At 41.2% G+C, this 14,649-nt stretch overlaps 1 protein-coding gene across 1 annotated transcript in view; it reads right to left on the minus strand.

Moving 5' to 3' along the window:
- Positions 1 to 5,727: 5,727 nt before the first annotated feature.
- Positions 5,728 to 14,649, minus strand: part of LOC120738623 (protein NLRC3-like) — a gene marked incomplete at its 5' end in the record, with an annotated part of 36,997 nt that continues 28,075 nt past the window's right edge. The window contains 2 exons of the mRNA XM_040039973.1: positions 5,728 to 6,580; positions 6,729 to 6,775. Of these exons, the coding sequence (XP_039895907.1) occupies positions 6,039 to 6,580; positions 6,729 to 6,775 (589 nt within the window). The remainder of the gene's footprint in view (positions 6,581 to 6,728; positions 6,776 to 14,649) is intronic.

Below are 14,649 nucleotides of genomic sequence, written 5' to 3' on the forward strand. Positions count from 1 at the left end.
CAGCACCCGAGTGCCTTTATTGTGATCTCGGGTGACTTCAACCATGTATCATTGGACAATACACTAACAACATTCAGACAATATGTGGACTGTCCCACCAGGGGAGAGAAAACTTTAGACTTGCTGTATGCTAACGTCAAGGATGCATACAGCTCCTCCTCCCTCCCCCCACTTGGTAGATCAGATCATAACCTGATTCACCTCACCCCCTGCTATGTGCCAATTGTGAGGAGGGAACCTGTGACCACCAGGACTGTTAGGAGGTGGTCGGAGGAGGCCGTAGCGAGGACATCAACATTGTGGAGGACTATAAATACCTTGGAGTTCACATTGACAATAAACTGGACTGGGCTAAAAACACCACAGCACTTTACAGGAAGGGCCAGAGTCGTCTCTATTTTTTGAGGCGACTGAGGTCCTTCAGCATCTGCCATTTTCTATGAGTCTGTTGTGGCCAGTGCGATCCTCTATGCTGTTGCATGCTGGGGGACCGGGCTGAGGGTCGCAGATGCCAACAGACTCAATAAACTAATCCATAAGGCCGGTAATGTTGTGGGGATGGAGCTGGACTCCCTCAAGGTGGTGTCGGAGAGGCGGATGCTGTCCAAGATAAAGACAATGTTGGATAACACCTCCCACCCACTCCATGACATGCTGGTCAGTCGCAGGAGCTCGTTCAGTGAGAGACTGAGATTACCGAAAAGCACCACTGAACGACACAGGAAATCTTTCCTGCCTGTGGCCATCTGCCTGTACAATTCCTCCACCTAACACACTGGTTACTGCTACAACTACACGTTTCTTTTCCAGCTATTTATTAATGAGTGACTTATGTATATATATATACATAAGTATATATATATATATATATATATATATATATATATATATATATATATATATATATATATATATATATGTATGTATATATTGTACTATTCTTAGTTAGCGTATTGTCTGTCTTGTCTTAATGTTGGTTTATGTTGGTTTATAATGGAGCACTGTAACAAAAAAATAATTTCCCCCAGGGATCAATAAAGTATTCTGATTCTGATTCTGATGATTATTAACAATAGCGGCAAAATAATTTCCCTGATCTCCACACTACACATTCAATAACAGTAAAGTTCATATTTATCTTCATACATCTGTTCTCTGCCTGCGTCCTGGTGTTCACACCACACTCAATTATTAAATCAGTTATCAGGCAGCATGTTCACCCTTTAAAGATCTGAATGCAGTAAACAGTCACTTCAAGACACTTTATATTGTAAGTTAAAAATGGTACAATAATACAGAGAAAACCCCAACAATCACATGACTGCCTCGTGAGCAAGCACATGGCAACAGTGGGGAAGAAAAACTCCCTCACAGCCCTAAATAAAGCGTTAGAGGAAACAGATTATCTCTGTGAAGGTTCTCAGTCATCCAGGTCATCGTAGTCAAAGGAGCTTGCAAAGAAAAGCGTCTGGACTTCTTGAAGAAGCTTGTCGGATGAGAGGTGAATTGTCTTCAAGCAACTTGAAGAAGTCCAGACGCTTTTCTTTGCAAGCTCCTTTGACTATGATGACCTGGATGACTGAGAACCTTCACAGACATATTGCCATACATTTTGGGAGGAACACTCTTCAACTGGTGCGGGAGTATGAAAGGGAATCAAGGAAACTAGCGGATTATAGGAACCATCTCCGTTTCAACCTAGGATGTAGACAAAGCAGCGTTGTTCCTAAGAGCCTGCGCCTTGGATCCACGGTCAGGGGATACAGAGCAGACTTGATTCTACAGAGAGCACAAAATCACCTTTTAATGTGTGTTGTTGGACCCTTTTTAGCGTGACGACAAGTTTTAATGGAGGAACTGATCGACCTCTAGATTGATGGCGCACGGGGAAACTGATCAATATTGGAGGTATATTGGGTCGTGATTCTTTTAATAGTTAAATAAAAATTGATGTTTTATTGGGGCAATATTATAATTGTTAATTGGGCTTGTTTTGCAGCTGTTGTCACGCTGTGTCTGCTGTCCTTTTTTTTTGTTCTGTGGTTGATTTTTAATTATTTTTTTTGGTTAGTCCGTCCAGCCGTAAAGGCGGTTAATGATTGGGGGTGAGACTTGACAGGGCGGAAAGAGGCGGACCTCTTTCTTTTTTGTATTTTTGTTTATATGTTTGTGCCACTTCCCTTTATAACCCAGATTGCAGGTCAGGCATAGCGCTGATTACCAGCTGTGATGAGACCCTAATTGTTTGCAGAGTGTGCACAGGTAAATTGATTGCTGGTTGGTCAAGTCTTATGTACAGCTGGGATATTTAGTAGCATGTATTGTAAATCCTCTCTGGGAATAAATGGGAGAACATATATATTCCTGTATGTATATATATATATATATATATATATATATATATATATATATATATATATATATATATATGTGTGTGTGTGTGTGTGTGTGTGTGTATATGTGTGTGTATATATATGTATATACTAGAGATGGCACGATACCACTTTTTTATGTCCGATACCGATACCGATATCATAAATTTGGATAGCTGCCGATACCGATATGAATCCGATATAGTGTTTTTTAATCAACAAAACTGTTTTTTTAAAATATCTTGCTGCATTTTGCAAGTTTGCAAGTTTATACAAAAAAAATATTTCATAGTTCAGCAATACTGATCAATCTAATAAACTTAGAACTACACCATCCTCCCTTTTCTGGTATTTTAAAGAGTACTTAGCGTAAATATTAAGCAACCTAACTAATAGGGTTCCAACTCCCAGCAACAACAAAAATAAAAAAATAAAAAAATAGGGAACCACCCCTCACGCGCCACCTCATGATGCTTAATCGACGTAATCAACCTTAATTTGATGCAGTGTGAAAAAAAAATGCACAGAAATCAATTATTTTTCAAGAAATATTAAATAGATTCAACATCTTTCTTCAACAAAATTGCAGACTGCACAGATGGTAAAAAGTACTATAGCTTACTAGGGTATATATATTAGACTTAATAGTCACTATATACAGTAATTGACTTCTATTCATTTTACATCAAATTAAAACTTTGGGTGTCAGATAATTATTTATTAAAAGCTCGACATTTTAAATGAGAATAAGAAAGAAAAGTATGTCTTTGTGCCCCCTTTTCCCTGTTCATGCCCTATCGGCCCCCCTGGCTAAACTTTGCTAGATCCGCCCCTGAACAGTTACCAGCCATCAGCTACGTAGAAAAAGATCCTGGTGTAGAAAGTAATATTAAATAAATTCTAACAACAGCTTATCAAGCTTAAACGTTCTGCTGTTGTTCAGCCGCTGGTTTCCTCTTTCTGGTGCAAAGTGGGCCAAAAACAAACAAGAGAGACGGACTCGTAACAGAAAAGCCGATCAGCTGATCATTGAGCAATTTCACGATTGAAGTAGCAGCCGGAGAGCAAGAGGCAGTCGCTCGTTAAGCTTAACGTGGGAGTGCTTTACAAACATTCAGAGATGGACTTACACACTTGCTTCACTTCTCTCGGGGATAACTTTATCGGAGATGAAATGCCAGGTTGCTAGTGAAGCTCCACATGCTATCCAGACCACCGACAGGTCCCGCATGCCACAGCCGCTCTATCACGTGATGCATACTGCTCCGTGCTAACGTTCTGAGGTGAGTTACGGCGTGTTGCAAGTTTTGCGAGGTGCTTTCGTGATATTTAATGGATCGGATTACATTTTTTATTTTTCTCCGATATCCAATCCAGTCATTTAGGTCAGTATCGGACCGATACCGATACTTAATATCGGATCGGTCCATCTCTAATACATACATACACTCCACGAGCAGCACAAATGAACCAGCTGCTAGTTAACGAGAAACTTAACTTTCCACTAGAACATGGTCCCCTGTTATCTAGTTTTCCCAGGCAAGTGCGGGCGACAGTCTACAGCATTCCACCCCCACAGACACATAGTCTAATGCCTTTATTTTTCAGGGCCGTCTCCACTTAATATTACACTATATGGTTATATGGCATTTTAGTTAATATAAAGCATAGAATTGAAGCACTTCAAATAATTCCATTCCAACAACGTATTAATCTGATCAATATGGAAGTTCGTGTTTATTTTAATGGACCAGTTTTAAAATCAGCTGTTTTTATAGAATGACAGAAACATGATAGATGCTGTATGTCTTTAATATTTGATACACTGAATACTACTGGATGTCCACTTATTAAGTCATGATGTAAAAATTGAGCTGAACAGGTGATGGAGAAACAGGTTTACCTTTTAGGTGACATGAATGAGTTGAAGGGAAGTTATGAACTGTTTCTGAGAGACAAACAACACCAGGATCCTTTTTTAGGTAGCTGACAGCTGGTAACTGTGCAGGTGCGGATCTAGCAAAGTTTTGCCAGGGGGGCCAGGTAGGGCATTAACAGGGAAAGGGGGGCACAAAGAAATAATTTTCTTTCTTATTCTCATTTAAAATGTCTAGCTTTTAATAAATAATTATCTGAATCTTACAACAAACGATTGATAGATTGATGCATATATACCATCAAAACAGTGTACATCACTGTCACAACAGTGTTTATTTTCATTCAAAGGCTTTATGATTTTTCCTATAATGGTGGGCCGGTCTCTAGTCAAAATGCCCGGGACGATTTTTTTGTCCCAGTCCAGCCCTGTATGCAGCTCATCTGTAGTCTGGTGTTGCCTACATCTTCCTATTCAGAAGGCAGAATTTCCAAGTTCTGAGTACAATCGAAAGCACCACGACTCCAGTTTTTGTGGTGGATGTAAAAGGCGCACGTGATGCTGTGACATAGGCTAGAATCATGGCAGCAGTCAATGACGGTTCAGGTGTGGGATTTCTCTCGTGGAAATATGCACATTATCTTTTCCTTTCTATTGGTAGGTGGCACAGTGCACTTGTGGCAAGTAAGCAAGCTAGAAGACTGGCAAAGTTATGGAAGCAACACATTAACTAGAGAATTCTGAGTAAAACCAAAGTTACTTTCCCTAGTAACTAGTTACTTTGAAAGTAATGAGTAACTTGAAGTAACTGAGTTACTTTTGATAGAAGTAACTAGTAATATAACTAAGTTACTAGTTTAAAGTAACTTACCCAACACTGGTGGCGGGTCAGGACTGGGTTTTGTTTGACAGCTATGTTCTGTTGTTCCAGGCAGCAGCGTTATGGTTGCCATGGTTACAGGGTGACGCTCTCTCTCTGCGTGTTTCCTGGGTGAGAGAGCGCCTTTTTGTGTTTGTTGTTGTTATGCTAAGCTAATAGGCAGAATGCTACAGTCATAGCCCTAAAGAATGTAGCCTCATGGGCAGTGTAGTCCGGGCTGCAGGGAGAATGTGTCATACTCATTATGTGTCTGTGAGCGCGAGGAGGGAGAAAAAGGCGAGTGGAAAAGTACGAGCAGTCATCAAGCAAAAACGGGAGCTGGAAGCATGTAAATATAATAATAACCACTGCAGCCAAGAAGAGTGCCTGACAAACCCAGTTGTAAGTAAGCTATTAAGACTCGACTGCACACTGTGTTCGTGTTTTCCTTTCATTGGAGCAGCCTTTCAACGCCTCTCTTTGTCTCTCGTAAGCAAAGTTGACCCACACAACAAAGTAAAGCTATTTTTCGTCCACGAGCCCGACACGGAACCCGTATTAGTCAGAAGTCCCTACGGTTCGGAGCCGCGGACTTTCAGTAACAGTAATAAATCACAGCAATAGTACATTCACGTAGTTGTAAAAAGCATGATAATATGTTAAGTAATCCAAAGTATTCAGAATACGTTACTGTCATTGAGTAACGTAATGGAGTACGTTACAGAATAAATTTGGGGGCATGTATTCTGTAATCTGTAATGGAATACATTTTAAAAGTAACCTTCCCAACACTGTCTGATACCGATGCCAACTTGGTATCGATATACTCGATATTTGGATCGATCCGCCCACCACTAGTTTAAAACATCAACTGATTGAATCCATGAATCTGAAAACGTCTTTCTGAGTGTCCTCCTGTTAGAGTGTTTCTCTAACACTCAACTCGGCACAGACACACTGAGGAACCAGGAAACAAGAATCTAAACCCAGGATAAAGAGCTTCAGTGAATGTGGTTTTGAAGGTGTGGAGTTGGATCAGAGTGTCAGAGGAGACTCTGTAGAAGGACAGAGTACCAGCAGGACAGTCCACATACACTGCTGCTCTGTTAGAGACAGAGGGGGAGGTGGAGATTATGGTTGTGTAGCTTTTATTGTGGATGGCAGAGTAACCATCATCAGAGCAGTACAGACTCCAAGACTGATTATTCCGTCCAAACCAACAGTCATCACTGCGTCCTTTCCTTCTGATTCTTCTGTAACTCACTGATATCTCAATGTCTCCTCTCCACTCGACCTCCCAGTAACAGCGACCAGTCAGACCATTTCTACACAGCAGCTGACCATAAACATCAAATCTGTCTGGATGATCAGGATATGACTGAACCTCCTCCACATGTGTCACCTTCCTGTTGTTGTCAGACAGTTGGAGCTTTGTGTTCACTGTGTTTGTGTCGATTGTGAGTTGACAGGAATCTGATGGAGAGAACAAACACAATCCAGCTGCAGTTATTGATCCATCATCTGTTCATTGATTGACACTTTGATGATGACTCCTGACATGATGAAGATGGTTGAATGTGTGCTGCTTTGTTTTCATGAATCCCATTAAAAACACACTTACACTTCCTCAGATGTCGTCTCAACTGTCGGACTCCAGCAGGCTCCACCCTGAAAGGAGGAGGGGGGTCAGAGCAGCACAGTCAGCATGCACACATGGACATTACATGGCTCTCACACACACACTGTTAGACACTGATAAAGGAACCGTCCAACATTTTCACAAATACACTTCAATCCATACATGGATCAAACCTCTGATAATTTGGACTGATCCTGCATCTGTCGGTGCACCATTTTGTATTGAATGAAATATGACTTATACAAACTGTCACCTTCATTATCTTTATATTCCTCTTCTGTTTAGCTGGAAAGGAGACCTCCCTGCCTTTGCTGCCAGCTGTTTTTCTCCTCTTGGAAACACACATTCAACATGGCTGACAATTTTTTTGATACACAAGCTGTGTCCCAATTCAGCGATCACACGCTTCGTAGTGCCCGCACTACGAAGCGTGGGGAAAGTACTCCAAAGTGCGAGAAGGGCGTAAGTGAGAGGCTTGTGAAATGGGATGGTCTGACCTTCATCTCGCTGCTAAGGTTGCCTACCAACCATGATACTAACCGCAAGAAACATTTCATACAGCATTGTTTGACAGAAATGAAGGAGAAAAAATGTTTTTTGTTGGTTTATTGTCTTTATGACATCACTTTGATTAGTTGAGTATCTGAGACTGAGACCAGAGATTTCATTTCTGTACTGGACAGTCATTTTAAGAATAGTTAGTAAATAACAATTAGTTAATGTTGATCATGAGACTAAAGTCATCTCACTTTGGTAATGTAAATATAATATTGCCAATATTATATTTATTGTCAGATTATTATGATATATTAAAGCAGTGAGCTTAAATTCTGTGTCAAATATTGAACTTCAGTAAAGATTCCAGTTGGAGTAAGATTCAATTTCCGGCCGATGGAGTAAGTAGCAGCGAAAGGCAGCTCCGCCAAGATTGGGAAATGGGAATGGAATTGAACTCAGGACCTTATTGCTGTGCGGCAACAGTGCTAACCACCGTGCTGCCAATATATATATATATATATATATATATATATATATATATACATACAATATCCTATTCATGTAGCCCCCCGGCGGAAGGGGCTACATGAATAGGATGACGGACCTTTGGATATATATATATATATATATATATGTATATATATATTGCCTTTGTTGTTGTAATAAGAAAAAATAACAGTCACTGAAAATACTGATATTTTTTCTCCTACTTTCAAATTTGGGGGAATGAAGGCTGCATTTGTCGACCGCATTTGGAGTACACTGCGTATTGGGACACCCTTCATCGCATCGCTGTGATGTAATCAGTCTCCAAATGCACACTATGAAGTGTGCGGTCGCTGGATTGTGACACAGCTATAGTGGCCACTATCTCAGGTACAGTACACCTATGTTGAGAGGTGGAATTACAATTTTCATGTATTTTTACTTTATTTATTTATTTGTTTAGAGGCAACATCACCCTCTACAATGTAGCAACAGGAATTAGAAATGTATTTTTTATTTTCCTTCTTTTTCTTCTGTTTCAAGCTGAGTACAATTAGAATTAAAATGAGACTAAAGTTTGTATTCCCATCTACTTATTATATTAATATAGAACCAGGTTCAGTGAGTTTTGACCAAAAATAGGAGGTAGAAACGAGTTACTTTTAACTTCTTACTTTGAGTACATTTCAGAGCCTGTACTTTTTGACTTTTACTTGAGTAAAGAAATTTAACTTTTACTGCAGTATTTTTAATACCAGTATCAGTACTTCTACTTAAGTACAGAATGTCTGTACTTTTGCAAACTCTGCCTATGACCTAATAAGTGGCGGCTCACTTGTTTATGAGCCATCTCCTGTCAGCTTTTTTAGCCGACCTGTTTACCTCCAACTTTTTATTATCAGTAGCAAGCCACAGACTGAGTCCGGCAGTAGTAGCAATCCCACCACAACTTCTCCAGAAATTTTATTTCCATAGAGAACAGACTAGATGTTATCAGCACACAGAAATCACATGAACTTGCGCATTAAAACATGTTAGTAGATTATCCACCAATAAATGAGTAAATTCTGGACGTGTTAACAGATGACAGATTAGACAGAAGTCTGTAATCCTTAATCCAAATCCTTCATCTGAGAACATCCAACAGCAGCAATACCATCCAGTAACAATTCAAAAAGCTACCAATCCTGACACGTACACACAAGGTAAAAACCAAGACTTGAAACACAAACATGCCCCGAGCACAACTATGCAAAACACTGGCATGACATGGGGGTAGCACAACAGATAATCTGACGGCGACTGCACGGAAACACACACACTAAATAAACACAAGGGATGATCATAGGAATTGAATCATATGGGGAACAGCTGAAAACAATAAACATAATGACACCATAGGGGAAGTGTAAACTAAGTATATAGAAACAAGACTTTCAAAATAAACAGGAGGTACGACAGGACGCAGACATCTCAAGAACTTGACGACATGAGACACACAAACAAGAAACACAAGTCATACTGACACACGCAAGGGGGCATAAAACTATATTACTAAACAAAACTTAATAACACTCAAGGCAATCAATAATAATAAGAAGGTTTAACGCGCTCTCCAAAAATACAATACAAAAATGAATTTGTTCAGGGCTGCTTGCCTTTGAATGTACAGAAAACATCTCCCTGTAGTTGTCAGCTTCTACGACAGCTCTGATAATAACATAATGATTTGTTTTCTTTCAATAAAGCTAGGCTAACAGTTTTCTAATTCAATCTGAAACAGGGTCAGAGGATGTGGCAGGGACTAAACACGATCACAGACTTTAGAGGGAAAACCAGCACACCGCAGACCACGGCCTCTCTGTGTGAGGATCTAAACGTATTCTACGCCAGATTCGACACAGCGAACACCATGAGACCGGACAGTGGGCGCACCGCGGATGACGTCAGCGCGCACACTGTGTCTGAGGAGGATGTGCGGAGGTGCTTCAGGAAGGTGAACGCGCGCAAAGCTACTGGTCCGGACGGGATTCCCGGCCGCGTCCTCAAGTCATGCGCGGCTCAGCTGGCTGGAGTGTTCACACACATCTTCAACCTTTCCCTCTCTCTGTCTGTAGTCCCAGCCTGCTTCAAAATGGCCACCATCGTCCCTGTACCCAAATCCTCCACCATCTCCTCACTAAACGACTGGCGACCTGTAGCCCTGACCCCCATCGTGAGCAAATGCTTCGAGAAGCTGGTCAGGGACTTCATCCGCTCTGCACTACCCGACTCACTGGACCCTCTACAGTTTGCATACCGCCACAACAGGTCCACTGATGATGCCATAGCCCTGACACTACATACTGCCCTGTCACACCTGGAGAAGAGAGACACGTATGTGAGAATGCTGTTTGTAGATTACAGCTCAGCATTCAATACCATCGTTCCCTCGAAGCTGGACAGGAAACTGCAGGATCTAGGACTGAGCAGCTCCCTCTGCAGCTGGATCCTTAGCTTCCTGTCTGACAGACGCCAAGTGGTCAGACTGGGCAGCATCACCTCATCCCCCGTCACACTGAACACTGGTGCTCCACAGGGGTGTGTACTGAGCCCTCTCCTGTACTCACTCTACACCTATGACTGCACAGCCACTAACAACTCCAACATCATTGTGAAGTTTGCGGACGACACTACAGTGGTGGGTCTTATCACCAACGGTGATGAGACGGCTTACAGGGAGGAGGTCAGCGCCCTGACCCACTGGTGTCAAGACAACCATCTCACCCTCAACGTCGCAAAGACAAAGGAGTTGATAGTGGACTTCCGGAGGTGCAGAGAAGTACACACCCCCATCACCATCAACGGCGCTGCTGTGGAGAGAGTGAGCAGCTTCCGGTTCCTTGGAGTACATCTGGCTGAGGATCTTATGTGGTCAGTACACACAAACAAAACAGTGAAGAAGGCGCAGCAGCGCCTCTTCTTTCTCAGGAGACTGAAAAGATTCGGCATGAGCCCCCGCATCCTCAGGACCTTCTATCACTGTGCCATTGAGAGCATCCTCACTGGATGCATCACCACCTGGTATGGCAACAGCACCGCCTACAACTGCAAAGCTCTCCAGCGAGTAGTGCGGTGCTCTGAACGGATAATTGGAGGTGAGCTTCCCTCCCTCCAAGACATCTACAGGAAGCGGTGCCTGAGGAAAGCGGGGAGGATCATCAAGGACTCCAGTCACCCCAGCCATAAACTGTTCAGACTGCTTCCATCAGGAAGGAGGTTCTGCAGCATCCGGTCCCGTACCAGCAGACTGAGAGACAGCTTCTTCCATCAGGCCATCAGACTGCTGAACACTTCATAGACACCTCAGCTTCACTACTGGAACTTACACATTATGCACTCCACACTGTATATAAATGCCACTGTTTTGCACATATTCAACTCTGTATATTTTTATATATTTTATTTATTATTTTTTTTACTATTTAATTTGTAAAATGTGTATACACACACACACACACACACACACACACACACACACACACACACACGTAGGATAATATTTAGTATACACATCCAGAAATGCTATTATATATTGTACATATATTTATTAGTTTCAGATGTAGCCATTCTTGTATTTGCTGGTTTGTGTTGTTGTGTTTGCACATCTCTGTTGCTTGTGGGGCTCGCACACAAGAATTTCACTCGCATGTGCTGTGCCAGTGTGCCTGCACATGCGATGTGACAATAAAAGTGATTTGATTTGATTTGATTTGATTTGATTTGAGGAAAAAAAAATTTTTTTCCAAAATACTGCTCTGTTAAAAATACAGAGATATATGCAATATCTATCACCAGAGATGGAAACAAGGAGTCAAGGTAATAGATATTTAACAAAATCAGACATCCTGTCTTTGGAGCGATATTTAAATGAATATGAATTCCAAAAAACTATTTTTCTGTCATGGCTGGGGCAGCAGTAGTGTTTTGGAATGAAAGGAGGACCCAAAATGCAGGCAGCCGACTAATGATATGAGTGAGAGTTTATTTACAGGTGACAGTGGCAGGAACAGACAACAAATCATGAGACATACTAACGGAAACCTAAACTGGTAAAACTAAAGACCAACTAGAAATCCTCAGGGCACAGGGTGAAAGGCAGAGAGACGCAGACTGACGGAGGATACGAAAAACGCAGAGATACACAGATGAACGCAGACGAGCCGACAACGAACACAGACCGACACCCACTATATATACACACACACACACAAGGTAATCGGGTAATCGCACACAGGAGGGAAGAACAGCTGATCTGAATACACATGATGACTGGAGGACACAAGCTGAACACAATGACAACAGACACAGACCTTCAGAATAGAACAGGAAATCCAGAACACGAGCCTTCAAAGTAAAGGAGGAAACACACAGACTGATTTACAACAATACACGGGGACATGAACAGAGCACCGAGGACAGACACAGGTAGGGCTGATAAAACACTAAACTTCAGGTTCAACCCTAAACTAATACAAAATCAGAATAAACAGAAGACACAAAAATGAACTTCAAAGAAACACAAAGCGCTGGGTCAAATTGACCCAGGACTAGGGATGGGTATCGAAAACCGGTTCTTGTTGAGAACCGGTTCCCACTGTTTCAATTCCTTGGGATCGTTTGCCATTTTTGCAAACGATTCCCTTATCAATTCCAGTCGCCCCGAATGACATCACCACGTTGCGGAGCGTCATTTAACTGGCAGGAAACACGGAGGCTCAAACGCTCAAAAGTTTGGTTATACTTTATGAGAACGGATGACAACAGGGCAACTTGCAGTACTTGAAAAGTAGATAGTTCATTTAAGGGAGGAAACACTGCGAATATGCAAAAGCATTTGCTCACAAAACACGCGATGATCTTAAATGAATGTCGTGTTTTTAATTCCGCTCCGGACTCGTGAATCTCAACCCAGCAGCAGCGGTAACGTTTGCACGTCCTCTTCCGTTAATGCGGCAGGTAAATAATCAACTAACAGTGATTATTATGTTAGCGCGATCTGTCTTATTACAAAACCTGACATTACTGTGCATTTAGGTGACCATGATGAGAGAGACAGACAGAGTCTGTCTGGCTCTGATGCTGGCAGTTCTTGCTGCAGTCTACCGGTAGCGTCTCCTTTCAGGCCAGGATAGACGAATGTCACCGAATAGAGACTAAGTTTGTGGTAAAAGGCTTGCACCCATTTGCCACAGCAGATGCCCCCGATTTTCGGTAAGTGAATGTGTTTAATTGTAGTCAGGGACATTACTGGATATTCTTGTGTAATTGCTACAGAAGAATATTTATTTTATTATTTTACATTTACATTTTTTTTTCCTGGGGACCCTGTGACACCCCATTGAAGAGTCATAGGCTGGATCTCTTAAGATCTCACTGCTGGGTTTGTAAGGCCATGTTACTTGTAAATTTCTATCTTGTTCAAAGAGAAGATATAAAACAAAGTTCTAAGCTAATCGACCTTAGTGTTCTCCGTTTTTAAAAAAGAATCGATAAGAGAATCGATAAAGAATCGAATCGTTAAACAGAATCAAAAATGGAATCGGAATCGTGAAAATCTTATCAATACCCATCCCTACCCAGGACCATGGCATTTTCTTCCCTTTCAACCTGAATCAAATCCCATTAATATCTGTACAGTCACAGGCCTAAGACTATAATACAAGGACTGGAGGCTGTTAGCCTAGCTTGATCTACCGGCTCCCGGTGCAGACGGCTCCCTGTTATAGTGTTTCCTCACTTGGCTCATGCGAAGCCAGCCCAATTTTTACTCTTTAAGTGTGCGTGTGTGTGTGTGTGGGGGGGGGGGAATATGTGTGTATTCACATCATTTATGTTAATGAGAGTGTGGGGAGTGAGTTGGGGGGGGGGGGGTGGGCTGCTTTTAACTATGTAAAGCACTTTGTGCTACATTTTTTGTATGAAAAGTGCTTTATAAATAAAGACTGATTGATTGATTGATTGATAAACGATAAGTCATTAGAAAAGTATTCTTAACACTTTAAGACCTACCATAGAACCAAGTCCACCAGCGCTTATCTTTATATTTTTACATGCTGTAGTGCCATTTTTGGGAGCTATACATCAATACAACAGTTAGAGCCCAAATTTTAATAATATGTATGGATTAAATCCATAGTAACTACATAAATTTCCAAAAAAAAGTGCAATAAACTACAAAAAAATTAACATCATTTTTTTTTTTTACATATATTTCTAGTTAGAGAAATGTCAGAGGTTTATCCCTCAAAACTATAAATACAAATAAGTTGCACAAAATAGTTTCCAACCACAGGAAATTGAATTTGAGTCTCTTCATAGTTTTATTGTTGAGGTACACCAATTTATATATACGAAAATTACGTCACTTCACTTCACTTTAATTGTACGTCAGGCAGGTAATGGCAGACATGCGATAGTTCGCTCTGACGTCTATTCAAACATAGGAAGTGCAGTGAAAAGCTGATCAGATCGGCAAAGCGCGTTTCTGGAAAATTGTGTTTTTGTTTCTGCAAGTGCTTGTTATGCAAGTTTTGCAAAGCTATATGTGGATGGAAACAGTGACCTAGGACAAGCTGAATGCATAAGATGTAAGTCCAACTCCTCCGGTTTCATATGCAAAAAAAAAAAGCATTTAAAAATAGTTACGCAAAACGGAGCATTCCCACTCTGACCGGTCTTAAAGGGTTTAAGCGAATTGTGGTAGAACCTTGCAGGCAAACAATCTGTGTTTATTGTGAATTTAATTGAGTATATGTATAATTAAGTAGCCCTATAACTCAAACCGTGAAAAATGTTGACCAAAAGGGAGTTTTCATCACTTTTCCAGAAAAACAACTCCTGGGAGATCCTTTACATTAATATCTATTTATTATTTAGC

Source organism: Simochromis diagramma, unplaced genomic scaffold (genome assembly GCF_900408965.1).
Source record: "Simochromis diagramma unplaced genomic scaffold, fSimDia1.1 OVJJ01000026.1, whole genome shotgun sequence".
In the NCBI taxonomy this organism is placed as follows: Eukaryota; Metazoa; Chordata; class Actinopteri; order Cichliformes; family Cichlidae; genus Simochromis; species Simochromis diagramma.